This window comes from Xiphophorus hellerii, chromosome 5, assembly GCF_003331165.1.
Source record: "Xiphophorus hellerii strain 12219 chromosome 5, Xiphophorus_hellerii-4.1, whole genome shotgun sequence".
Classification (NCBI taxonomy): Eukaryota; Metazoa; Chordata; class Actinopteri; order Cyprinodontiformes; family Poeciliidae; genus Xiphophorus; species Xiphophorus hellerii.
This window is the reverse complement of record NC_045676.1, coordinates 18,405,950-18,431,212: the sequence shown is the minus strand read 5'-3', so window position 1 is coordinate 18,431,212 and position 25,263 is coordinate 18,405,950. Positions and strand designations below refer to the sequence as shown.

At 39.5% G+C, this 25,263-nt stretch overlaps 3 protein-coding genes across 13 annotated transcripts in view; all 3 read right to left on the bottom strand.

The window, feature by feature from the left end:
• Positions 1-1,562: 1,562 nt before the first annotated feature.
• On the bottom strand, positions 1,563-6,068 carry timm10 (translocase of inner mitochondrial membrane 10 homolog (yeast)). Its single transcript, XM_032562891.1, has 2 exons — positions 5,830-6,068; positions 1,563-3,178 (listed from the first exon to the last, which is right to left on the bottom strand). The coding sequence occupies exons 1-2, from the start codon at positions 5,898-5,900 to the stop codon at positions 2,983-2,985; spliced, it is 267 nt and encodes an 88-aa protein (XP_032418782.1). The 5' UTR covers positions 5,901-6,068; the 3' UTR covers positions 1,563-2,982.
• An 84-nt stretch (positions 6,069-6,152) lies between these two features.
• Positions 6,153-17,850, bottom strand: LOC116719970 (uncharacterized). Its single transcript, XM_032562862.1, has 7 exons — positions 14,948-17,850; positions 14,636-14,750; positions 13,580-14,535; positions 13,093-13,182; positions 11,939-12,428; positions 9,509-11,173; positions 6,153-6,685 (listed from the first exon to the last, which is right to left on the bottom strand). The coding sequence occupies exons 2-7, from the start codon at positions 14,736-14,738 to the stop codon at positions 6,495-6,497; spliced, it is 3,495 nt and encodes a 1,164-aa protein (XP_032418753.1). The 5' UTR covers positions 14,739-14,750; positions 14,948-17,850; the 3' UTR covers positions 6,153-6,494.
• Positions 17,851-17,986: 136 nt separating this feature from the next.
• ctnnd1 (catenin (cadherin-associated protein), delta 1) overlaps positions 17,987-25,263 on the bottom strand; it is a 32,558-nt gene continuing 25,281 nt past the window's right edge. For 5 of the 11 annotated variants that reach the window (XM_032562870.1, XM_032562876.1, XM_032562877.1 and 2 more), the window contains exons 18-22: positions 24,584-24,780; positions 23,989-24,036; positions 21,924-22,006; positions 21,148-21,202; positions 17,987-19,892 (exon numbers count right to left, since the gene is read on the bottom strand). In XM_032562870.1, the coding sequence (XP_032418761.1) occupies positions 19,834-19,892; positions 21,148-21,202; positions 21,924-22,006; positions 23,989-24,036; positions 24,584-24,780 (442 nt within the window). In that variant the 3' untranslated portion in view covers positions 17,987-19,833. Of the gene's footprint in view, positions 19,893-21,107; positions 21,203-21,923; positions 22,007-23,988; positions 24,037-24,583; positions 24,781-25,263 lie in introns of all 11 variants that reach the window. The other 6 variants (XM_032562868.1, XM_032562869.1, XM_032562871.1 and 3 more) reach the window with 5 other exon arrangements.

The window sequence follows — 25,263 nt, the reverse complement described above, 5'->3', positions numbered from 1 at the left end:
ACAGAGTAAAATCTGATTATGTTTGTTTGTGTCGTAATGCCTAAAAGATCATTTAAAAATCTACGTGAAATGCTTTTTAATATTTGGTTGAGGCTCCTTTTGCATCAGTGCAGGGCTGGAGATGCCTAATCGATTTTGCTAATCAAGTGTTAAGGAAGCCCGGTTTGCTTTATTATATTTATTTGACTTTCAGCTGAGGCTAAGGTCGTGCAGTTGTTTGTACTTTTCGCAGGCGGCAAGTCCTGATGGAAAATGAAATCAGCATCTCCACAAAACTTGTCAAAGTCCCTTCACTGAAAAAAGTGCTGTCTTCGGTCTTGATAAAAAAGAAACAATGTGGACCAGCAGGTGACACAAGTTATCACAGGCTAAAAAAGACTTCCCTGGACATCAAGCAACTTGGATTCTGTGCCTATCCGCTCTTCTTCCAGACTCTGGTTCCTTGATTTCAAAAATGAAATGCAAAAATGGCTTTCCTCTGAAAAGAACTGGACTGAATCCAGCTGCGGCCCACACCTCGTCAATCTCGATCTCTTGAACAGGTTTTGCGTCACAATCCATTCAGTGCTGTTTCTTATGCATCTTTTTATGCCTTTTGTATGTTTTTCTTCCACTAAGTTTTTTAAATAATACCGCCCTGTGTGAACTGTCTGCTTCCTGAGCAGTGACCTTCGGCAGCTTACCCTCATTGGGGAGGACGTCAATGACTGCCCACTGGACAGATGTAAATAAACAACCTTCTGCATAAATTAGAACTGATGGGTCAGGAATGTGGGTCAAAACTGAGAGGACGAGTGGGCTACAAAAATAATGTACATTTTTAAAAATTTAAGTCAGACTGCTTTTCCATATTATTAAAATAAGTTTTTGGTTTGTGAAGGTTAAAGACATATATATATATATATATATATATATATATATATATATATATATATATATATATATACTGTATATATATACTGTATATATATATATAGAGAGAGAGAGAGAGAGAGAGAATCTATAAATCCCTGTAGATACAAAGATATAAAATCTTCTAGATTTTTGGAATCAGTAGTTTTTATTTTTTTAGTGTAGAAAATTTGCTTAATTTAAAGTCAGGAAGAAGAAGTTGATACAGTCACTCGTTCATTTGCTGTATTTAGCCCATTTTAATGAATGAGTGTACACAAGACAAAAAGTCGTGGTGTTTGTGTTTACTATGAAAATAAAATGAAAATGTTATTTTCATAGTAAACACAAATTGTCATGACTGACAATTTGCAATGAGCTAGTTTTTCATTCTTTTACCTTTCTTGTATTATGATGCCAAAACATAACTTCCCTCAATTAAAATTTCATTTCCATTGCTCCTATGTGACATCTTAACTACGAGAGGAAAGCGAATTAAGTTTTTATTTGCTGCAAGATATAATAATCAAACACAAATAAAAACTTGGAATATAGCCCTCTTCTTGTGATGAAAAAATATTTTCAACCACTTTTCTTATTGAAATACTGACAAATGATGTTTTTAATCTTCACTGATTGAGACGCATCAAGCATGGGACAGATTCAGTTGCTCAGAAGATAAACACAGTACACTGTTTTTATTGAGCGTGATTAACAACAGACCATCCGTGTGGTTTGCACATTAACAAATTTTAACTGGCAAATCACTGTGGTCCACTAAGAGCCAAACAAAGTCAACACAAGCACAACAAAGAGCAAAGTCCATTTTATCTGGAAGAACCATACAGCAAAAGCTGGACATAAAAATAAAATGGCGAGTACATGTTGCATAGTGTCTTGGTTCACAACACAGCCACTGTTTTCTAAATTAGTTGTACACTCAGTATAGCTTTAACTATACAGATCCTGCAGGCAGAGCCGACGCTAGAGTATTTGGGGCCCTGAGCAGATCACACCCACCAAACAAAATCCTCATATCTCTTAGTCTGCCTCAGTTTGATAGTGTGATGATTTCCTGCTAAGATAAATTGATCCCATCACAGAATGAGTTCCTTGAGCCTAGAATTAATAATTTTCCATTTATTACTAAAGAAATAGCAGTAAAAACATTTTGTTGGCAGGTTTAGTTCACAGACTTATTTATTCTTTCGTCATATCTGGTGTGTGGTTAATACAGTTTAAAGTCAGGACATAGGGGCCCGAGCGCTTATAAGAAATTACAAAAAAAATTAAATTATTTGTAGGTAAATGTAAATTTAAAAAAAACCATCCAGCTCAAATGTAAGCAAAACAAATAATTAAGTTAGTGGCATTAAATCATGACTGTTAAACAACCGTCATTTGTTAGTTCTTTAAATCACATCTTACCTTTCATTTAATATTTCTTTCAATTTAATATTCAGAAATTTGGGAACCAAATACAAAAGTAAGTTCATTCTTAATAATAATATTTCCAAATCTGAAATTTTTATATACACAAGCCCAGTTGGGGCCCCCTGCTGGTCTGGAGGCTCTAGGCAGCAGTTAAAGTTACTTATATCTTGGACCGGCTATGTCTGCGACCTTATGCAACCTTATGAGTTTACATATTTATTTGAAACACGGAAAAAAAAATGTGAACAGCTGACCGAGTTCATTTCATAATCAGTAACAGCTCAGTAGCTTGAATGGTTCTGGACCAGAGACAGCTGGAAATTAGCCATAAATCTGAGAGTAAAATCTAAGCATGTGTCCTTCTTCCCAGGACACCTGCGGTTCTCTGCAGGTGAGATCTTCAGGCAAATCTGAAGAATCAAAATCCAGAAAGGCTTGTGGAGAACCACTTCCCTCCATTACTTCTTCACTGCTGCCGTTTGCGTCATCCTCTGATGCAAAAGAGGAGGAATCTCATCTTTATGGACCCTCAAAACCTTTAACTTAACATTTTTGATTTACCCTCCCTCTTATTAAGACATGAGTCTGTTAGATCCCACACATCCCAGCCCAAACTCTTGTATTTCTCTACACAGATCCTGTTTTTTTTCAAAGTCTCTATCCGCTCCCCACCGCCGCTTTCCTCATCATCTCCTCATCCTGCACGGAGAGCTCTGTGAGTTTACGTCCCAGTCTCTCGTGAAGGTCCAGGTATTTGGCCACGCAGCGGTCCAGGCACACCGACTCGCCCTTCGTCAGCTCTGCTTCCTTGTAGTGTGGCGGGACGCACTTCCTGTGGCAGGCGTTTGTCATCCTGAGAACAGAAAAAGTCACATTGTTGATTTAATACAGACAAAAAGTCAGTCATCCAAAAAAAAAAGAAAAAAAAAAAAAGAGTGAAGTTACTTCATTTATGCTCAAAATCTGTTGTTTGGTAAACTTCAACAGCACCACCTGCTGGCATTTGTTCAAACAGCAGGACAATGAATTTTGATGAAATTTCACAAAACATTATGGCAGACGAGTATGATGGCCGATGAATGACTTGGATCAAAAAGTGCAATTTCAAATTAGAAACATAACATTTCACAAAACAACTTTTCCAGCTACTTTGCTTTAAACATTCACTAATAAATCAAAACCTTTGTAAGAAGTGCTGCACACGGTGGAAACAGGACGATGCACTGAGAAACTCAAAAAGGATCATAAAACGAAGACAGGAAGAAAAAAAATGACGTTGAAAACTGTCAGCAATGTGAGAAGTATTATTTCAAAGAACCCAACAACTGAAAGCAAGCAGCATGAGTCAACCAGAGACGACTGAATGAGAGGAATGAATCCACGCACCCCTGTTGTGAATCAATTTAGCTGAAATAAAATACAAACCAACATGACTCAGACAACTTCCGGAAAGATTTCCCTTCTTTTATTCATATTGGCCGGATTTTCACACAATCATTCAATTTGAAGAGTTTCTGTTCTCATTACACACCTGCTGCACACCTGATGTCAGCGGGATCATTTCCACTGTGCTGTCCTGCTTCAGACTGAGCACATTACAGGAGATCTGGAATCATGAGTGGGTCCAGATAAAATGTTGTAGATCAAGGCACAAGTTTGGTACATGTTTTGAAAACATTTTTCACTCTACAACCTTGCACCATATTGGGAATATGACATCAATCAACACAGAAAGTCACTCTATACTTACTGAGCTGTTGGATGGCAGAATGAGTTGATGCAACTCTTTCTTCATTCACATGTTGCATTAATTACAGACTGTGTGCACTATTGTCCTGACAGTTTGTTTGTTCATTTAGGTGATAAATACTTGGGTTTCCATCACTGAGTCACATGAAAGCGTTGTCCGAAATAAAACTTCTCAGTTGCATTGTTTTTGTACGCATGGAAGAACCAATGCTGTTAAATCCATTCGGCAGGTTATTCCTCCGTCAGAGCGATCATCTTGTGTTTTGTTTTTTTAGCATCGATAATATCTTTAAGATAATCCATGTTCATCATGCAAACAGCCTTTAATCTAGAGTTAAATCTGCCTCCAGTCAGTTTTAATTTAACTCCCCGTTTGGACGTGGATTAGCTCTAGATTTGTCTCATGAAATCTGCTGATTTGACTTCAGATTAGGACACATTGAAGGGATAAATCGGAACTAGGGTTTAGGCCCAGTAAGTGAACCTGGCCCAGTATATTTTATCGATCAGATCCAGCCCTCTTCTTTGTGTTTTTGGATCCTACAGTCTCAGCTGGAACACTCCCATCTCATCACTCCAGTGCTTCCAGGAGGGCTTGAATTGTTTTTAGCAAACATCACATTCTCACAGTACCATCTTCTGAAATGAGATCCGTAATTAAAATAAATCTTATTATTTACTTTCCAACAGCTAGAGTTGCTCAGGAAACATTTACCAGGCAAACATTTGCAACCAAAATTATCAGTTAAATAAGGAAGACATCTAAACATTCTCTTCATGTGACACTTGAAACGTTAAATGGCTTTTTACGACCACAAGCATGTGTTGTATTGAATTGTGTCGTGCTTCAACACAAAGGACATGATTTCCATTTTGTGTGCACCTGTGTTCAGCCTCTTTCCTGTTACACTGAGGAAAAATATTCCCACGGCATTTATTCTTCTTTTACCGCATAACAATTTGACCCTCCAGAAATGACAACTTAAACTGACGTGGCTTTATACAGGAGTAGACACGTATAAAATAATTTGTTTTCTGTTATGATTTTTGATTTTATTTTATTGAAACATTGTAATTTAATACATTATTGTTTTTATATTTTATTATCTTATAGAAAACTCACCTTAAGACCAGAGAAGAATTTCAAAAAGAATGCAACACTGATCATTTATGCTCTGCCTATAAATCGTGACCTTCTGACCGAGTGGTGAGAAGAAAAGTCATAAAATGTTCCTGCTGAAGTTCATTGCAAGCCGTGTGGTTGTCCTTCTGGAAGAAGAGTTTAGGTCAGACGAACCAAAACTGAACTTTTGAATGCTACATGCAAAAAACTCAAAATGCACATCACCCTGAACACACCATTCTCACTGAAACATGGTGGTGGCAGCGCCATGCTGCGGGGATTCTTTTTAGTCACGACTGGGAAATTGTACATAATTAATGGGATGAAGATGATGATGAATGGACCCTTAACATACAGGCGGAGCTACAGTGGGATGGATCAAATTATCTGCTAATTACATTAAGTGTAACGTGACAAATGTCCAGGGGTGAACATACTTTAGTTATGGATTTCACATTAGAAGATACAAAATGTACGACTTTAGAAGTTGTAGGCTGAAAACAGCCCTTCTGATCAGAATATATTCTAGATCAACCTAAAACACTTGAGTGATCGACATTCACCTTATTTATTTGTGCATGTGTGTGTGTGCAAAACTCGGCAACGATTTTGGTTTGTTAGAAGAGATTTACCGGTTGTACATGTCAGCCATCATCTCCACCTCCAGCTCCGCCGCCAGCTGCTGCGCCTTCATGGGGTCCATGTCTCCCGTTTCCGTGCTGCTCAGCCCCGGCTTCTAACCGCAACACACGCCGCTCTTCTGACCCTCTGCTGCGGACACAAATCCCAGCCGCTGTTTCTCTTGTAACCTTCAAAATCTGCAGCTAAAACACGTGTGGAGCGTTTCCTCTGTGACTTCCGCTGGCAAGACAACGTCAAACGAGGGCTTCCAAAACAGTGCGCCCCCTAGGGGCGTTTCCCTAGACGCCGAGGAAGTGGAGGCCAAAGCCAAACATGAAAAGACAACGTTTTAATAAACATAACATTATATTTTACACATAGGAATGTTTTCAACTTAATAGCTTCTAATTTTCTTTTCACAGAAATCATTCAAATTTATTTGAAAAATATAAACAACAGTGAGAACTTTCCTCCTGCTTGTTAATACAGAAATGTAAACATCCTCCACTCCAACGGTACATTTTTAACTAAATCTGGTGGAAAACTAAATTCTGATTGAATAAAAATAAGCATCTTCCAGATAGAAACGAATGAACTCCAAAAATTATATAAAAATATGTAACTATTAAAAATGCTGAACAAACATGGTAAAAAAAACAAAAACCATAACAAAGCATTATTCTTCTTCATCTCCTATGACATCTATCTCGATAACATCCTCGTCCTCCTCCTCTTCATCTGGAATGACGACCACCCTTTCTTCTAACTCTCTGGTTGAAAATTTGTCAGGAGAGTAAAGTATGACGTCCACCTCTTCGTCCTCCTCTTTCTCATTGCAGCCGGACAAAGTGCTGCCGCCATCCGCACCTGGTGACACAAATTGTGCTAGGTATTTTCTAGTGGCTTTCTTTTTTGCGACGTCACTCTTCACATGCAACAGAAATTAGGTAAAACAGAGCAAACCTAGATGAGTTTTTGTTTCAATATGGAAAGCTACACTGCTTTCCATATGTCCATTGTTAAGATTAGTTATGTGACATTTAGGGCACTTGACATCCGTTTAGGAGACCGCGCTTTGTCACACCGATATTTTTCACCTTTTCACAAATGTTCAACAACAGCGAATGTGTTAAAACCTGATAAGCTCTGTGGATGGAAGGAGCGTCTGAAAACAATTTTCCAGTTGACTGAGCTTCCTGAACAGATAAAAAGCCTCTTTATCATTTCTAATGCTTTCTTTTAAGTTTCCTTCCTAGATTTACCTCTGAAAAAATGTTGTTTAGCCTAAAAATAAGTAATAAAAGTATACATGATTTGTGCTGATATCAGTATCGGCAAATACTGCATTATCAGTATCCTAAGTGAACTTGTTGTATCTGAACACCCGTATCATTTAATCTACATCATATTGATTGCACCCCCTACAAGTAAAAGCTTCAATGTATATTATTACAATTTTAGGTGACAGACCAACATAAACTGGTGCATAATTGTGAAATAGAAGCAAACATTTTCTACTATTAAAATGCTTTAAAGTGTGGCGCCCCTTTATTCAGCCCCATTCACATCGACAACACTAAATAAAATCCAATAGAAGCAATTTCCTTCACAAGTAACCAAATCGGTAAATTGAGTCCACTAATGTGACTCAATTTGTGATTTATTTACTATGTATAAATACCGTTGTTACCTGAAGGCCTCAGAGGATTAATCACAAGCACTAATGAAGCTGCAGAGCAATGAAAACCAAGGGACCCAAAAAAATGGGACGAGATTGTCGCGACTCTAAACATCGAAACCGGCAGGGAGCATCAGTCAGAGAACAAGAAGTCAAAAAGAAGACTGTTGGAAACCTGCTAACAGCTGCCAAAGGCTGGAGACTGATGAGGTTCCTTCCAGCAGCATGACAGCCAACGTTATGACTAGACTTTTTAGATCAAAGCTTATTGGTGTGTTAGAATGGCCTAGTCAAAGTCCAGCTGAGAATCTGTGGAAAGACTCTCCGGCTGATCTGACTGAGCTTCAGTTGTTTTGCAAAGAACAGGAAACACCTCCGACCCTAATAAAGATGGCAGAGACAGACCTGAAAAAAGACGACTACCAATGTACACCATGTTTTTCAGATCATCGCTTCGAAAATAAAATGAAAACCCCGAATCATTCTAGGCCTGTCGCGATAAACGATAATCGTACGATAAATTAAAACTATCGACGTCATTTTAATTATCGGCACTATCGTCTCTTCAGCCTTTTTCTCTTTGTTAATGACACTAAATGGAAAAAGGCTCAACTTCGGTGCTCTCCACTGACTCCTCCCTTCCTCATTTCCTTAGTGTAAAGCCCAGCGCACACGACACGATCTTAGATCTGCCGGCCGATTGTCGGCCCATTTTCAAAACCTGACAGTCCACACATTAGCCGACAGAAATCCTAGCTATAACGGTTCGATCGGGTTCGGTCCGGCCGTGTGGTGTCCAACAATGGGCACAAAATAATGGCTACAAGTCCAGTTAACTAATTTAAAAACCAGGCATTAATCAATGCTTTACTACAATCTACCTGCAATGCATGTAACTAGTGTCAGCGTAAAGTCCTGACTGAATGAAAATCATTATAACCTATTTACATCACGTTAACGAAGAACAGCTGAAAAGTTACCGGGTTTATCAACTGCGGTAGCAATTTCGCTCCAACTCCTCCTCTTGTCATTTCTATATTCTTTGCATGTTGAATAAACATTAATGTTGTTTCCACATATCATCTCCAATGTCCGCTGGACTTCGGGTTGCGTCGTGTCAGCTGTTTGGGATTCCCCGACGTAATTTCCCATCAGAAAACACAGAGGAGAATCCAAGCTTTCTGATTGGCTGCCTGTCACATTCAACAGGTTGCGTTAAAGCGCCCAGTCGGGGGAAACCCCTGATTTAGATCGGAGCGGCAACGACGATCTACCATAACACACCTCACAATCTTAGAAAGACCAACGTTTTAAGATTGTTGTAAGGGGAAAAATAGCCGCAAAAAATCGTGTACTGTGAATTATTGCATCAGGTAGTCGATGTGCCCATTTTCTCTATTTAAATCTAATTATTACTGAAGGGCAACATAATATACAGACTTCATAATCTGCACTCTTTTGGTTGAATGCAGTATTTATTTACACTTTGGCTTTATGTTGTTTAGTTTCTTTTCAAGTACATTTTTTGTTAATGGAGACTGAGAATCCATTTTATTTTTGTTTTTGGTTGTTTTGTTTATTTTGTTTATCATTTCCAGCGTTAAGTGTTCTTTTGAAAATAAAGTGTATCTAACTTTGGCAGGAAATCGCATGCGTTATTACGTCATTTTCAGTGTAAAAAGGTCTTCAAACAATATTATCGTTTATCGCAATAATTTTTGAGACAATTAATCGTTCAGCAAAATTTGCTATCGTGACAGGCCTATTTATCACTAAACATATATATGTGTTGCTTTATGTCCCTGTACCACATACAATTTACGTTGGAGTTTGTGGTTGCGACACGAGGAAATGCTGAGAAGTTCAAGAGGTGCAAGACCTTTTCAGCTTCTTAAATAATTACATTTCAGTCTTTTGGTGGCAACACACAGACTGGGATGCATTGACAGTCAGTGAGGTTTTAAAAGCTAAATCAAATCAAAAACACTGATGAAAATCAAACCTCTTCATACCTTCATCAAGATTTGCAGCAGACTGTTTCTCCTCTTCTAGAACGTCGCAGGAAAAGGCCGGTCTGTCCTCCTCGCCTGAACCACAGCTCTTCCTGGCCTCTGAGTTGATCATCACATCCTGAAGGCTCGTTTTACACGCAGCTGCCGACGTGTTGGGAAGCTGGTTGTGATTTTCAACAACTGTAGCATCAAAAAGCGCCTGGCTGTGAGTCTCTGAGGTGCCACTCTTGTCTATTTGTGCCTGCTTTTCTAATTCTCCAACATCCGCAGGTTTGTTTCTGTCTTGGACTTCAGTCCCTTTCCTTGTTTTGGAGTGTTTGCGTTTAATCAGTTTTTGGAACTCCTTCAGAGTCACCATCCACGACTGCTTCTGCGGTCCACCACTTTTCATGTTATCAGTTTTGTTTTTTCCAGAGCTCTCATCACTAGTGGTCTTCTTCAGCTGCTTCGCCTCTCCCTCGCCTGCGCTGCTCATCAGCTTTCCAAACTTTATGTCTTCCATTGGCGATTCCTTCTCCGATATTTCCTCGCCGGCCTCAACATGACCCTTGTTCTCAAAGATGGCGCCGGCATCTTCTGGAAAATTCTCAAGTTTTACTTTAGGCGGTCTCCCACGTCTCCTCTTGGTCACGGCTGGATCTTGTTTGTGCACCAAGACGGGCTGGCGGATCATCGGGATTAAAACGCAGCACTTATCTGAGACGGCGTTGCTCGTGTCGCGCTCAGACTGCTTAACGAAGCCCCTGGTTTTGATCCGCGGCTGTTTGGTGCAGAGCATTCCGGGTTCTCTGGATTTCTCGTTGCCGGTGGCTGTTGATGCTGACGGGGGTTTGTTTAAGGAGCTGATGCCGATTTCTCTCTGCTTCATCAGAATGTTCTTACACGACAAACTCACAGAACAAACTGTTGTTGCTGCATTTATGACTTCTGTGTCCAGGGATGAAACTTTAGCCAACTCTCTCCAAGAATCCGGTCGCCGCCTTCTTTTCCTCTTGGGCGGTGCCGTGTCTTCTGCAGCATCGTGTTTGTTTTTCTTCCTCTTCATGGCGTCAGTTTTTCTTTCTCGTTTGGGTTTTATTTCTCTCTGTCCCACACTCTTCGCAGGGCCTCCCTGTCCTTCGTTTTTCAGCGTGAGCTTCCTGAAGCTTTGCGACTGCTGTGTGTTGCTGTCCGCTTCCAGCAGCTCAGTTTTACCCGCTGTGATGGCGTTGAGTGGAAATGTCAGCATGCAGGCGTTCTTTGTGAGCCAGGGCAGACTTTGAACATCTTTTTCCATCCGGCCCGAGACGCTGGGGTCGGGCTGTTGGTGACCTGCCGAGGGCACTAATGGGGAAAGACATTGTGGCAGCCTCAAGTCCTCCATAGTTGGCAGGGAAAACGCATCGGCTGACTGTGAGTCGCTTTCATGCGAGAGAGACAAAAACTCGATGCTTTGGTCTTCCTGGCAGAATGGCTGCTGCAGTATCAAGTCGTGAAGTTTCTGCCCGTTGGAGAAACACGAAACGGGATACGGGGAGCTCTCTCCTCCGGTCCAGCTCAGCCCATCCATCGGTACAAAGGATCTGAACTCTGAGTGCTGTGGTTGCTCTGTCTGCAGAGCAGTGTGTGCAGCTGAGGGGTTTGTGTAGCCTGATTGGTTCTGAGCTCCAAAACAGTAATGGAGCCCTAGACAACCAGATCATCGAGGGTTAAAGATCAACAGGAGAGAGAGAGAGAGAGAGAGAGAGAGAGAGAGAGAGGACAGTCCATTAAGTACAGGTTTCGGTTTGAAAATAAAAATCCTTCCCGGATCATTTTTAGACATCAAATGTTCTGATTAGGGATGCAACTAATGATTATTTTGTATTCTGATTATTAAATCGATTAATCGGATAAAACGACTGGCTCATACAGCAGATTTGTCATTAAACCATTGAAGACTTTTAATGTAATATTAAAAATAGATTAAATGATGCAACTAAACACATAATCCAACTCCTTTTTTAAATAAGAAAAATGTATTACCTACAATTTAATAACAGCACTTGACCATTTGTAGCAAAGGATGCATATGCAGCTAGAAATATCATTGTGACATCAACATGTGAAAAACTCAACCCTTTCTGCTCGACTTAACATCCATAGAGTAGGGCTGGGACATTGATTTTATTTGACTTTTTTTGCAGAATTTGAACCAGGTGACGCTAAAACTGCCACTTGAAGAGTTCTGGGTAGAACATTTATATATATTTTTTACAGTTTTGACTTAATTACTGCTCTGAGTATCTGTTGTTCTTTCAGCAAATTGACTTTTTATAGTCTGTACACTCCAATTAACAATAAATCAATTACTAAATTAGTGAACGATTACTTAAATAATCGATTAATCACAATTAATCACTTCAGCTCTGGTTTTGTCACATTAATAAAGCAGCGTTAAACAATACCCACCTGTGTCTGTGTCTGAGTGGCTCCCCTGCCTCCCCAGGTCTTGGCAGAAAACACACTCCTCTGTGCAGACGTCAGAGAGAGGCGCAGTCGGCCCCACCCCGCTCTCTGCACCAGGGACCTGGCAATAGGTCGGCAAGTTGTCGTGGTTCACATGCGTCTTCCTGCAGCTCCTGCCCAGGTCCGGCAGCATGCTCATGCTCATTATGATGTTCTCCAACAGCTTGTCTATCTTCTCATCAGATTCCTCCGTGGGACCCTGAAGCGGCGTGCGACCCTCGGACTCCAGCTCGCTGCTGCGGCTCAGAGAGAGCCAGCCGCTGGAGCGCGCCTCCGAGTCCGAGCTGGTGTTGGCGTGTTTAGGAGGCTGGGGGGAGGAGGTTAAGACAAGCTGGACCTTCAGGGCTTCTGGCTTCTGGACCGGATGGACAGAGTGAGCAGGGGAGTTGACAACTTTAGGAGCAAATTGAGGGGGTTTCTGATTGGAGCAACTCTATGGAAACAGACACGAGTCGGATTTTAGGAACACGTTTTTTTTTGGTTGTTTTTTTTTTAAGTTTAAATCTAATAATTTTCCATGTGAATCTGCACAGGGGGAAAACTACTGCTCTGTATTAACTATAAGGAATATTTTGAAGGATTTACTTTTATTTAGTCTATCTTTTTTATACAGGTTGGCCCCATTAAGACCCACAAACTCTAATGTGTCCTGTTTTATCTGCCATATGCTACCAAAATCAGTCATCGAACACAGTGGCGGTAGAGTGATGAACTATTACGCTACTTTTCGCAATAGATGGAATTATGAATTCTGCTCTCTACCAGGAAACCCTGAAACTGAGAAATCTCAGGGCAGTAGTTCGTCATCTTACATTCAGGAACACCTGGGTTTCAGACCAGAACAATTACCTGAAGCAGACCAACTATGAATGGATAAAAAAAAAGAAAAACTCAAAACAGGTTTTGGAGCAGCATAGTCAAAACTCTGAACTTGAACTGATGGGAATGCTGCTGGATGAACGACCTTTAACATCCTGTTCATGTTGGAAAACCTTCCCAACTAGACTGAATGCAAAAAAAAAAACCCTCAAGAGTTTGTCAAAATGAATCCATTGTGGCATAAAACAGATTAAATTCTGAACATGCTATGTATCTACCTGATTCGGGTTGGTAGGAACCGATGCCGTCTCATCTGCATCTTCCACAATCTCCCACTCTTCTCCTTCAGTCCTCCTCCTCAGTTTCATCTGAGCCAAAGATTATTGAAATAATGTAATAAAACCACAGATCTGTTCCTCCTATTTGAGTTCCTGTGGGTTCATTGCTTTGAGCATTACAATTTACAGCCATGAAACAAACACATCAAATGAAGTTCTGATAACGTTTGTATCTTCTGTCTCTATTTTACCAGGTTACCTTCTGCATTTTCCGCTATGTATTTTTGTAAAGTGGGAAGAGGATTCGCCAGCATACAGAGACATACAGGAAGTATTACTCCAGGATGCAAAACATCCATTAAAAGTGGCTTTAATTTGTAGATTTTGATATACTATGAAATTTTTCCAGATTATGAGACATTTTTGATTATAGTTTCCCTTGATTATTGTTCAGTGTCATCATCTGAGTGCAGTGTGCAGGTCTTACCTTGACAGAAATCTGTGCAGAGTCCATCATCTGCTCTACCTCTTTCATCCTGTCCAGATTCTTTCCACTTCTTCTAAAATTTGAGTTGCTCTTCTCCTTTTCTTCTCCCCGTATCGTTTCCCTGCAGACTCCTCTTGGCTGAGAACAACTCCCTCCATCCACAGTCGCGTTTCCATCTTCCTGTCCTGGCCTCTCTTGCTCCACCAACTGTTTGGAAATGTTCTTTTCATGAGATGTTGGTGAACCGACATCGTCATTGGCGACCGGTAGCACCGTCCCTCTGTACCTGGACGAAGCTGAGAAGGATGAGGAGTGTGTTAAACAGTCAGAGGACTGTCCAGCTGTAGACTCTGGCTCGCTGTGGACGGTTAGGTAAGAAGTGAGCGAAAACTTGGAGAGGTTTTGAGGTAGCAGTGAGGCAGACGAGTTTGATACAGAAAATGCTGTTTCTATAGTTGGAGGAGTTTGATCAGAAAGAGGACCAGGACTGGCCACAGACATCAGAGTATTGTTTACAGTCTGTGTCCCAACAGTTAAAAAGCTTTTCCTTTGAACAAGAGAATCATTCTCCGTCTTTCCACTTATCTCAGACTCAACCTGTGCATCCTGCATTTCCATCCCTTTGCGCGGCTCTGTGCCTTCTCCCGTGTGAAACCTCCGCCCTCGTTCCAGCAGCTCTACGCCTTTCCTCTCCCCATCTCTGCATCCCAACACGAGGTCAGAGATTCCAAACTTGTGGGCAGCGGCCAGAACGTCGTTCTGCTCCTTGCTGCTTTTAACTTCCAGCCGGCCGGAGTACAGGAGTCCAACGAGCTTCAGTAAGGTGTGGGCCGTCACCTCCTGCAGGTGGAGCAGGCGCTTCTGCCCCAATGGAGGGGAGGGAGAGTCCGACAGCCTCTGGCTCAGGTAAGGGCTGAGGGCGGCGAGGACACAGCTGTGGGTTGGGATGGCGATACCTTGGTGGAGGCAAGTTGGAGAGTTACTGACAGGGATTTCTTGAGTTTGTGGGATACAGTGTCATGATTTTCCTGATGTAGCTTTTAGTAGCGGCCTCACCCTCAGTTTGCAGCAGGGTATCACAGAACTGGGCACGGTTTTGCTGCGTCTGCAGCTGTTCAAGAAGCTGCATTTCATAGCCGGGCCACCAGAACCTCTGCATGTTCACAAGATCCTGGGAGCAAAAAGCACCAATGAAGAGGAGCAATTCAAAAAAATATATTTCAGATCAACAAACTACTTTTAATGTTGGACTAAGACGACCAGAGTCAACATAAAATGCAATAATGTTTATCTTTAAGGCAAAAAGCTCTACATCAAAGCTAGCCCTGTGAGGAAATACAACTGTCTCTTGGTTACATCATTAATTACCTGTGATTAATCACATTTTTTGGGGCTACGTTTAATGAGTCACACCAAGGGCTGGTTACTGCCGGATCTGTGGAACAAATAAATACGATTATCAAACTTATATACATGAAATCAGATCAAATAGAAACAATAGAAACTTAAACCCAACCTGTCTGACAACATGAGGTCGGCGAAAAGTAGGGCTGGACGATGTGGCTGAAAACTTATCATGATAGAAGCATATGATATCAGTCGATATCAGTAATTGTCTATATCATTAATTATTAATTAGATTTTGTTTTAAATATCTGAAATACTGGCGCGACCTTTCCTGTTTTATCTACAGTTTTTATTCCACGCCTTTAGATTTATTTTTAACCTGAAACTGCTGCTGTTACTTGACAGGTTGTTGCTACGTAGCCCAAGAACAGGGGGGAGGAGTTAGTTGATTCCACTCACCTGGCCTGGCTCACAGTGAGAGGTCCAGCGGTTAAAGCTTTTCCTCTGCCTACATCTCCCAGAATGCTGTGCGGTTCTGGATTGGAGTTCAGTGAATATTCTGTACATTGAATACTCGATCAGATGTATCATGTATCGGTATTGATCACGTGTTCATTGCGGTATGTTGTATTGATTTATTGTCCAGCCCTAGGCGAAAAGCTCTTCAAACGCAAAAATATGTCTTGGTCTACAAAGTTCTTGACATCCATCAGTCTGAAAGGGTTTACAAAGCAATTTCTATGGCTTCTGGACTAGAGGGAACCACGGTGATGATGGTACAGAAGCAGCCGGCCAACCAAAGTTAATCCAAAAGGGTTTTAACAGCTCATTCAGGAGCAACAAAGCACTGCAGTCTACATTTGTCATGGTTAACCCAGCAGTAAGGTAGAGGTTTGGATCCATGAGAACGTTTCAAGGCCTAAATCACTGCTGAGCAGAGAGAGTACAATGGTCCATCTCACATCTGTACCGTTATGACCTGAGCATCAAACACGGTGATGGCAGTGTGATGGTCTGGGGTTGCCTTGCTGCTTATGGATAACTTACAATTTCAGAACAAACAAAATATAATTTTAAATAATTTATAAATAATAATTTAAATTGGATTATATCATAGACATCACATATTCTGTAAGACACACGGTGTAGGATGGACATAGTTTTGAAAATAATCCAGTTCCAGTCAAATTTAGCGGAAACCCCCTTGGTGCTACATCGGATGCTAACTTCAGCAAAATCCAGTTGTTAGGGACGGGTCTAAATTTTGTAGTCTAACTTGGAAATCTATAATAATCTCTCTTTTTTTTTTAACCAGACTGAACATTTCTGATTCATCTTAAAAGTTTTCGATTTCTTAAGGGTCTAAAAGAAGAACACGTGTAGTAAGGTCCGTCTTTTTCCATGCTGGAGTGAAGGTCTACGACCTTCACTGATAAAAAAAAAACAAAACGTTAAGGCTGACTGTTAGCTCTTGTAATTAGGCAGATCAAGAAATCTAAAACAGGACGCATAAAAACTTTTTCTAACGACTAGCCCGGCTGAATAAACCCTGAACTTGATGATGTTAGCTATGTTACATTGCTAAATTTGCTAGCTGCGGGTTAGCTTAAAAATACTCACCTTTACTTTTTCTATAGCGCATTCAAGCATTTGTCTAACGAGCGACTAATCTTTTCACATGAAACTTACGTTAAACTGAACATTAAAAAGAATCGATCAATGTTCACCAGTTCTCTCTCTCACTCGCTGTTTGCTGTTTAATCTAAAGAGGAGTCACCGCTTTTGCGCGGCGCAATGCCATCTTGTGGCCGCTCTGCCAAACTACAGGAGGGAAAAAAAGAGGAAACCTGTTCTGTTAAGACATAATAGAAATTTTGTCAATTTAAGTTAGTAGTTCTTTGGAGCTAAAATATTTTTACTTGTTACAAGTATTTAAAAATTAATATTACTGCATATGACACAATATATCAAATAACATGCATAATGTAGCAATTATGAAGATCTGCCTCAGTACAGTATTTTATTTAATATTTCAAGTATCATGAACGCAAATCCAGCCCCATGTCAATATTTGACCAATTGGACAAAGCTTCCCTGCTACCAATTTTCACCCTCTTACTTTAATTGACTGAGATGCTCAAGTTAACAAAGACCGGCAGGCACCTTGACAGAAAGAAAGTCAGGATATAATCAGTAGTCACTGTAATGTTCAGAAATAATTTTAGGATCACGTTTTCCTCACATCATAGTTTTAATTATGACTTTTTCATATTTTCAGTTTACAGAACTTTGTATGCCTGAATGACTCACACAGGTCAGAGTTAAGCTTGATGAAAAAAACTCGTTCCTCTGACAATAGGCAGGCACTCTACTGACCAAGAGTTGGGGGGGGGGGGGGGGGGGGAAAGCAGCCAGAGTCCACAGGGAAACTTTATAACACCTGAAGAACTGCTAATCAAAATAAGTTTTAAAGAAAGTACAGTACTCTGATCTATGACATAAAGCTGAACAGAAAGTAGTAACCATGAACAACTCAAATGCTTTTAAGAGACATTTGTTGACGTGCGCTGCAGAAGGGAGCAGGTTAGCGAAAAAGAGCTGCTGGTGAAAATTTAGGTTTGTGGTTGTTGATTTTGAACTCCATCCCCACTTAAATTTAAACGTACACTTTGGTTATAGCTTTATTTTATATAAGTGAGTAATTAAAGATGAATTCTTATTTACAATTACAATGCATCTGAAGAAGAGTTTTTCTACCATGATATAAGAACCACAACGATCACCTGAACTACTTCTAAACAGGATATACTGATTATGCCTCTGCCAGCAGCTCTGTTTAAATACTTCATTTAAAAAAAGCTCACCTCGTCTTGGTGGGTCACAAATAATGAAGGAGGAGCAGTAATCTACCAGTACGTGATTCCCCCTCCTCGGGTTTATGTTGTACAACATATCACTGGTTAATTTATCCACATAAAAAGAACATTTGATTTCTTATACTTGCACATTATTCCCGTTTCATTACAAAAATCAAAATCACAACGATAAACAAGACAGAAATCTAGCTTTCTTTTTTATTAAAAACATTATTGCTAGTTACATAATTCAATCATAAATGAGAATGTGCAACTTTTAAGAGCCAAGGCAAAGAGATTAAGGTGTAATCCACAATCAGAATGTTCTGCGTAGGAAGTTTGATTTAATCCAGCTATGTTGGTTTGCATGTAATTAAGACGTAAACTCAGTTCTTTTTAAATCAAAACACAAAAACTGATTGCATATGCATTCACCCAGCACACCCGAAACAATGAACTCCCAAATCAATATAAAAAGAAAATACATAAAACCATTAAAATTAACAAATATTCTCTTGAATATATATAGTTTAGATGTGCTTTTATTCTTTTCACCATTTTAACTAGTAGCAAATTGTGTTCTATGCCTCCTTACAGATTTTCTGACATGATCCTTTGCTGTTCTCCAACTTTATTAAATTTATGGTCAAAGGCAAGTTGTCCGTTTAGGGAAAAAGAGAATAATTTTTCACCTGGAATGGAAAAGTAAAAAAAAAAAAAAAAAAACAAAGCAAAAAAAACAACCAACTAAACAAAACAACCCAAATACATTTTCCCCCCTATAGTGCTTCTTTTAACAATCCAGACAATATCTACATCTCACTCAGCACTAACAAATGTGGGCTAAAACTCACAACATGGATTCGCCTAGGAAATAGTGTTCTGAAGCAGTAAGTTAAACAGAAATCGAGAATTTTATGCCATACAAAGAGGAGATTTTAAGCATTAGTTCACTTATTCTTCCAGAACAGGCTTTAAAACCCCCCCTGCTGTATTCCCAACATATAAGCTGCAGCGATAGGAGAAAGTGAAAAACGTTTGTCTTTTCAGGCTATGTTGGATACATCCAATATGTGAGGCACTCCAGTTAGCGCACTGTTAGCAACAGTTCTCTTGCACATTCATAAAGACCAGCAGATCCAGTTTGACGGATGCTTTGGCATCTCCCAAGACTTTCCAGGATTATTAAACTATTTGGAAGAAGGATCACTTTAAATACAGACTCTTCTGTCTGTTCCAACAAGCCAGAGGAAAAATATTCTCATTTATTCCTCTGTACTGACACATATGTATTACAGATACTTGCACTGATTTATATTTATGGATATTCACCAAGGTCAGAGGCCCCAAAGAGATCAGCGATGCAAACTTTGAAACACAGGCAGCACGTCAAATAAAGCAAAAGACATTTTTTAAGTGCAGCTACTGAAAGAGAAAAAAGATTTTGAACTCTGCCTCAACATTTTGGCACAGGTACGGAGCATGTATACAAGTAGCAGTTCAGCGCAAAGCAAGTAGAGGATCAACCACTACAGCAACAAGAGGCAGAAGCTTTAAACAGATCTAATAAGACAGAAACAATTATTCTCAGAGAATTTTGTAGCGTATAGCCAGCAAAAGTCAGGGAAAAAAACCCAAAACACATTCCCTTGATTTTGTCAAAATAGTGTCATCATCATGAATATAAAACTTCCCCACAAAGTGTTCCAGTCTGATCATTTCCATTAAAAAGTGTCAAATCAGGCCTTTTAGTGTCTTCCTGGTAGGTTGTACTGTAGTGCTGTTCACAGAGATGTAGAATCATAAGCCACAAACTCAAACTTAGTGGTTATTGAATCACGGAGCACAGAGTGGTTATAGAGTCACGATCCGTTGTCCACAGGCAGCGCTTTAGATCCACATCACTTCCTGTAGTTTCATTCATTCGTCCGCTGCAATAGAGGAATGTAACAGAGAGAGAAGAAGAAGAAGAGAAGCTGCGACATAAAGGAGTGAGTGTACATGTTGGAGTTAAATCCTGGCGGTAGTGTAGTGGTCACCCCCGTTGTCAGTTCAGCAGGGGCAGTAAGTTGGAGGAGGCTGTCGTCTTGCGATGCACACAATCAGTTCTTCTGAAAAACAACAGAAAATCAGAGTGTTGGGAGCTGACTGTGTGAAGCGAGTGATAAAAGGTGCTCATGCTTCAAATTCAAACTCAGAAAAATAATAACACAAGATTCACAAGAAGTAGCTGTGGGAAGCAATGTCATCACATCTTAAGACAAAAACTGTGTGAGAAAAAAAAAAAAGCAAAACATCAAGATAAGAAAAATAACAGTTTCCACCAGCAGAGGGGGCAAAACAAGGGTTTAAATACAGTACAATGAGAGCTCAATGAAAACAATGGGTGCTTTTGCAGTGCCTTGCAAAAGTCCTGGAATATTTTACATGTTACAGCCACAAACCTCATGGTGTTTATTTTGAGATTTTATGCAGCAGACAACACAAATTAGTACATAAATTCTTGAGAGGAAATAAAAAGAAAGGGACGTTTGTTTCTCAGCTGTTTTATCACTAATAAAAATCAAAAAAGGGTGCCAGACATTTGCATTTAGCAACCTTTTAACTCTACAACCCCTAAATAAAACCCAGCCGCACATTACTTCCAGAAGCTTTCTTAACCCTGCACAAAAATAATAATCCCATTGCTTGATGGTGCCAACACTTTTATTATTAGTTTTTCAAGCATTGAGTTTTTAAACTCAATGCAATATTTTTTTTTAATCACTTTCTTCAGTTCAAACATATACTGATGAAAGTTATAAACTAAATCTGGTTCATAAACCTTACGTCAACTTTGAAACCCAGCAGTAAAATAATTATAAAAAAAGAGAGAATTATTAATCAATTGAATATATCTCAATTCCTGATAAAAGAAAAAGTTTTCCATTTATATTTAGGTAAAAGTAAAAAGCCATTTATTCCCCAGGAAATCCTATTTTTATCTTTGGTAACTGAAGGAAAACTTTTCCAGATTTGGCAAAGGCTAAAATTAATTTCCAATTTTTTTCCAGACCTTGCCAGGTAGATTTTCTTACCTCTGCTGTTGATCTGTAGTTGCGTCATGTTTTTTCCTCCATCTATACATTATGAATTTAATTCATTTTCCTATCATGTGTTGATCTATCAAATCAAAGTCCCAGTGAAATACATAGACGTTTCTGACTGTAACATGACAAAACGTCAATATCTAGGGGTATAAAAAATTTTTTGCAAGGTATTTTTACACACTTCTACAATATTAGGCCATGCGGTGAGTTGAGCAGGGAAGCTGGTGGGACACATACCATGCGCTGACATGCAGTGTGACAGAGGATGTAGCCTAACCATCGTAAGAATCCAACAGAGGCAATGAAGCCTGCCTCTCCCCATACATCCCTCCCTGAGAGAAGAGACAAAATATAAAGAGATAGAGAGTGTGATAGATTATGAAAAGACAGAAAGAGAAGCCCAGAGGTGGGACAACACAAAGAGAACGGTGAACAAAGAAAAACAATGAGTTGAGTGTGACACAAAAAGTTCAGAGGATGTAGTTAAAGGGAAACAAAGGATGAGATAAAAAAAAAAATAAAAATGTTAGTGCGATGTTAGTTCATGTTTCAGGGAGACGCATGGGAGATAACGTTCAAGATAGAGATCGAGCACTTTGCTCTGATAGGACGTGCTACAACATGCCATCTGTGGGTGTGAGAACGTTCACACAACAACATTCCCGGACCTCGCATTCAGTGTGTGTTTGCGCATGATCTAATCACATCCATGAATTTCCAACCTTTTAAACGAGAAAAGCAACGACATGTATTTTTCCCAGCTTTATGAGAACTCTGCCTGAACAGATACAACGTCAGTGGAAATATTTCACAGAGGTGCTGAAGCAGCTGAAGAAGCGCTGTGACTGGGCTTTTATTGACCAACAGTCCTAAACCCCAATTTACAAATAAATCCAGATGAAAAATCGTTTCTTAATAACTGGGGTTAGGAAAGAAGGTGTTGGAAGTGTTTTCCAGAGGTTTTCTTTTTCAGCGATAAGGTAGCTATAATTCTGACCGAGGGTGCAGTCATGCAACGTTGTGGAAGTGGGTTCCCATGGGATCAGAATCTACCTGTACTGAGTCTTGGTCAGCAGCATCGAGTGTTTTATCCAGCGTGTTCTTTCTGCCTCTCTGGTCCAGTGTGGAGTAGGCGTCTGTAGGGGGAAGCAGATGTCTTTAAGATTCTGTGGCACACAGACATCTATGATACAAGCCAGGAAAATCTTCATGTTTCCTATGTGCATGAAACCCAGGAGGAGCGAGGCTGTGCAGCTGAAAATAGCTATGCATTTGTTCTGTACCGATTAAAAAATATACTTGTACCGTTTTCATTCAGTTAGGACTACTAACAATTATACTATAAAATAAATTCTATAATAAAAGTGGATTGCTTTAGAGATTAAAAAAATGTTTTCAAATTCAGAGATTTACACAAGTTTCCTCAGTATCTGGTAGAAATCTTTTCGAATTGCGTGACATGACTGAGGTGTTTTCTGTATCCCAACACATGGATTACACAACAGTTTGCTGGAATTTTGGCCCATTTTTCCTGACAGAACCGATGTAACCGGGTCAGGTTTGTGGAACCCGCTCTCACACACACACACACACACACACCCACACCCACACACACACACTTCATCTCTTCCCAAACGGAACGGCACTGCAAAAACACAAAATCTTACCAAGTATATTTTTGTCTAGTTTCTAGTACAAATATCTTAATTTAAAAAAAAAATAAGACAAAAACATCCAGATTTTCCAAATATTAAATCTTCAAAAGCTAAAGTTTTGATTCATTGCAAAAAATCGATTAATTTTTATGTTGCTGAGAGAGTAAAAGCCCTTAAGGTTACCTCAATCCTCAGGACTGACTCCATCTTCAGAGATTTCCAAATTTATTAAAGGAATTTCAACATTAGTTTATTTAAACTATTGAATTGGAGTAAAGAGATCTTGATCTAAACTCTTTTCATTCTGGCATTTGGGAAATGGAAATAATTTTGGAAATTCTCACTGACCAAAAACAGGAAAAATGTAGGTTAATTTAATGTTTTTTGTAAATACAGTGCATGTATGTAATATGGTTTTAATTGAATATGACCAACTTCAATCTACATAAAATCAGTTTGCAGGATCTTTGTATTATTGCAAAGAAAAACCTCTTTTTTCTACTGAGTAGTAATGAGTAAAGTGTGTCTTTCATGCAATTAAAAGTAGTAAGAGTGAGCTCTGTTTGGAAAACCAGGAAGAAATTCTCCCTGGAGAGAAACTAGAGGACATTTAGAGCTGGGTCCATTCAAAAATAACAAAATCAACTAAAAAAAAAAAAACAAGCCAGGTTTTCAGGACCTCATTGCCATAAAATGAGTTACTTAATTTGCCATCTTAACTAAATATTTGTGTTGCCGTCTATAATCTTGAGTACAGTAGCTGCTAAAACATCCCCCAGTACTTGTTACATCTCAGAGGTTTTTTTCAGACACCATGAGCTCATTCTAATTGCTGTCTTCAGCAAGTAAGATACTTTGTATTATTGCAAAGAAATAGATTTTCCGCATAAGCCACAAGACCAAAAAAAAAAACATTAGCCTTAGAGTAGAAACAAATAGGACAGTACAGTAGGATTGGTGTTTAATATTTTAGCCTTTCTGTTAATGTCAAACCTTACACTAAATTAGAATGCCATCTCCCGGTCGTTTCTTGCCTCGATTGAGCTCATGTTTAGATTTTGAAAAACATTTCCTAAAGCTTGGCTCAATAGAAAGTCTATTTCAGAGTAGCCATTGTGTTTGGGTTTTAGACAAGTCTGCTCCACTTTCCGAGTGGCAAAGACTAAAAACTTTTGAACAGAAGTAATGTTAAAAAACACCACCCTGCTCAGGAATGTAATGAAGTAACAGGCAACACAAATTATACTTGCAAACTATATCTGATGAGTTTAAATTAGTAGAAGTACAGCTGTTCTAAGATCAATTCTAATCATTCAACTCTTATTCACCATCTTCTCACACATTCACTGATTATCTATATGAAAGCATTTCCTCATTCATGGGTTTCCACTATGTTCCATAACTAGAATGTCTCTTCTACACTGTTATGAGCTGTAGATGAATGTAATGTTTTCTGCACTTGCCTGGTCCAAACTCATTCAATGGAATCATTTCTTCATCTCTTTTCCCACCTGTATGAAAGCAAAACATTAAAATTGAGTGAACAGCTTTATTTTCTAAATGTCAGGTCGACCTAAGGTTTACAGTCACAGAGAAACAGCCCGCTACTTGATTTATTTATGAGCAGTAACAGCAAGCATAATATTTAATTAATAAACTGGCATTCAAGATTGACTATGTTAATATAGTTTTCAGACTATGAAGACTGTCTTCAGTATGTTTCCAGACGCTGCTTTGTAAATCTGTACTGGGTAAATCCAGATTCTCTTCATTCCTCAAGGCTACAAGGTTTCCGAAGCGTCTGAACTTCTTGGATTCTTTGGCTTACAAGACCAGCAAATGTCTTCAAAGCCTTGAACTAGCTATTTTTTATACAAAAACTGCAACACTTAATTCAAAACCAAACAACGAGAAAAATAAATCATGTTAGTTGAATCCTTAGAAGTATAAATAGAAACGCAGGCAGCTGCAAAAACAATAAGCCGGTATGTGAGGTGTTTGTGTTTTTAATGTGTACATACAGTGAAACCGTGAAGGAAATCTTGATATTTTCCCAACCTTTATCAATGAGAGGCAAAGTGCTGTCGTCATGTCTTCCATTGAGCCTGTTGTCATCGGATTTGGGGGGATTTAAGTTGACCATAAAGTCGGTCTTTCTCCAGCCGTCCTTCTCCAGGGTCCGACGGAGCTCTTTGTGGGCCCACACACTCTGCAGCACCAGCCCGGCTCCACGCACCTCCCGGTCTGAGCGGTTACTGTTTCCCAAAGTTCAAAGAGGAAAAAATTGCTGGATGTTAAAAAAAAGAGAAAAAGCAAGCAAGCAACCACAGAAGCACAATAAAATCTGATCTATATTAAATCAGGCCTTCTTCAGGATTCACCAACTCAAATTTAACACTTAAATGGTAAATGGACTGAACTTAAATAGCGTTTTTCCAATCATTTTGACCACTCAAAGCACTTTACACTAGGCTCACATTCACCCTTTTGCACACACATTAATACACACATCGGTAGGCAAGATGACTACTCTACCCACAGAACCACAGCTGCTTCAAGACTTAAGACCTTTTTAAGGTTACGAATGGAATTTAAGATCCTAAATTGCGACAAATGTACAAAAGAAGAATCACAAATAAATAAATTGCGTGGATTGCCGACAGAAGTTAACCAATGGCTAAAATAAAATTTGCATTTACCCATGATGGACATAATTGCCCTAACCTGCTTTTACTGTT

Coding starts and splice junctions, on each gene's coding strand:
- LOC116719970 (XM_032562862.1), bottom strand. CDS start 14,738: ATGCAGAGGTTCTGGTGGCCCGGCTATGAAATGCAGCTTCTTGAACAG. Junction 14,536..14,635: donor TACCCTGCTGCAAACTGAGG/GTGAGGCCGCTA, acceptor GCCTCCACCAAG/GTATCGCCATCCCAACCCAC. Junction 11,174..11,938: donor CCACTCAGACACAGACACAG/GTGGGTATTGTT, acceptor CTGGTTGTCTAG/GGCTCCATTACTGTTTTGGA.
- timm10 (XM_032562891.1), bottom strand. CDS start 5,900: ATGGACCCCATGAAGGCGCAGCAGCTGGCGGCGGAGCTGGAGGTGGAG. Junction 3,179..5,829: donor ATGGCTGACATGTACAACCG/GTAAATCTCTTC, acceptor TTCTGTTCTCAG/GATGACAAACGCCTGCCACA.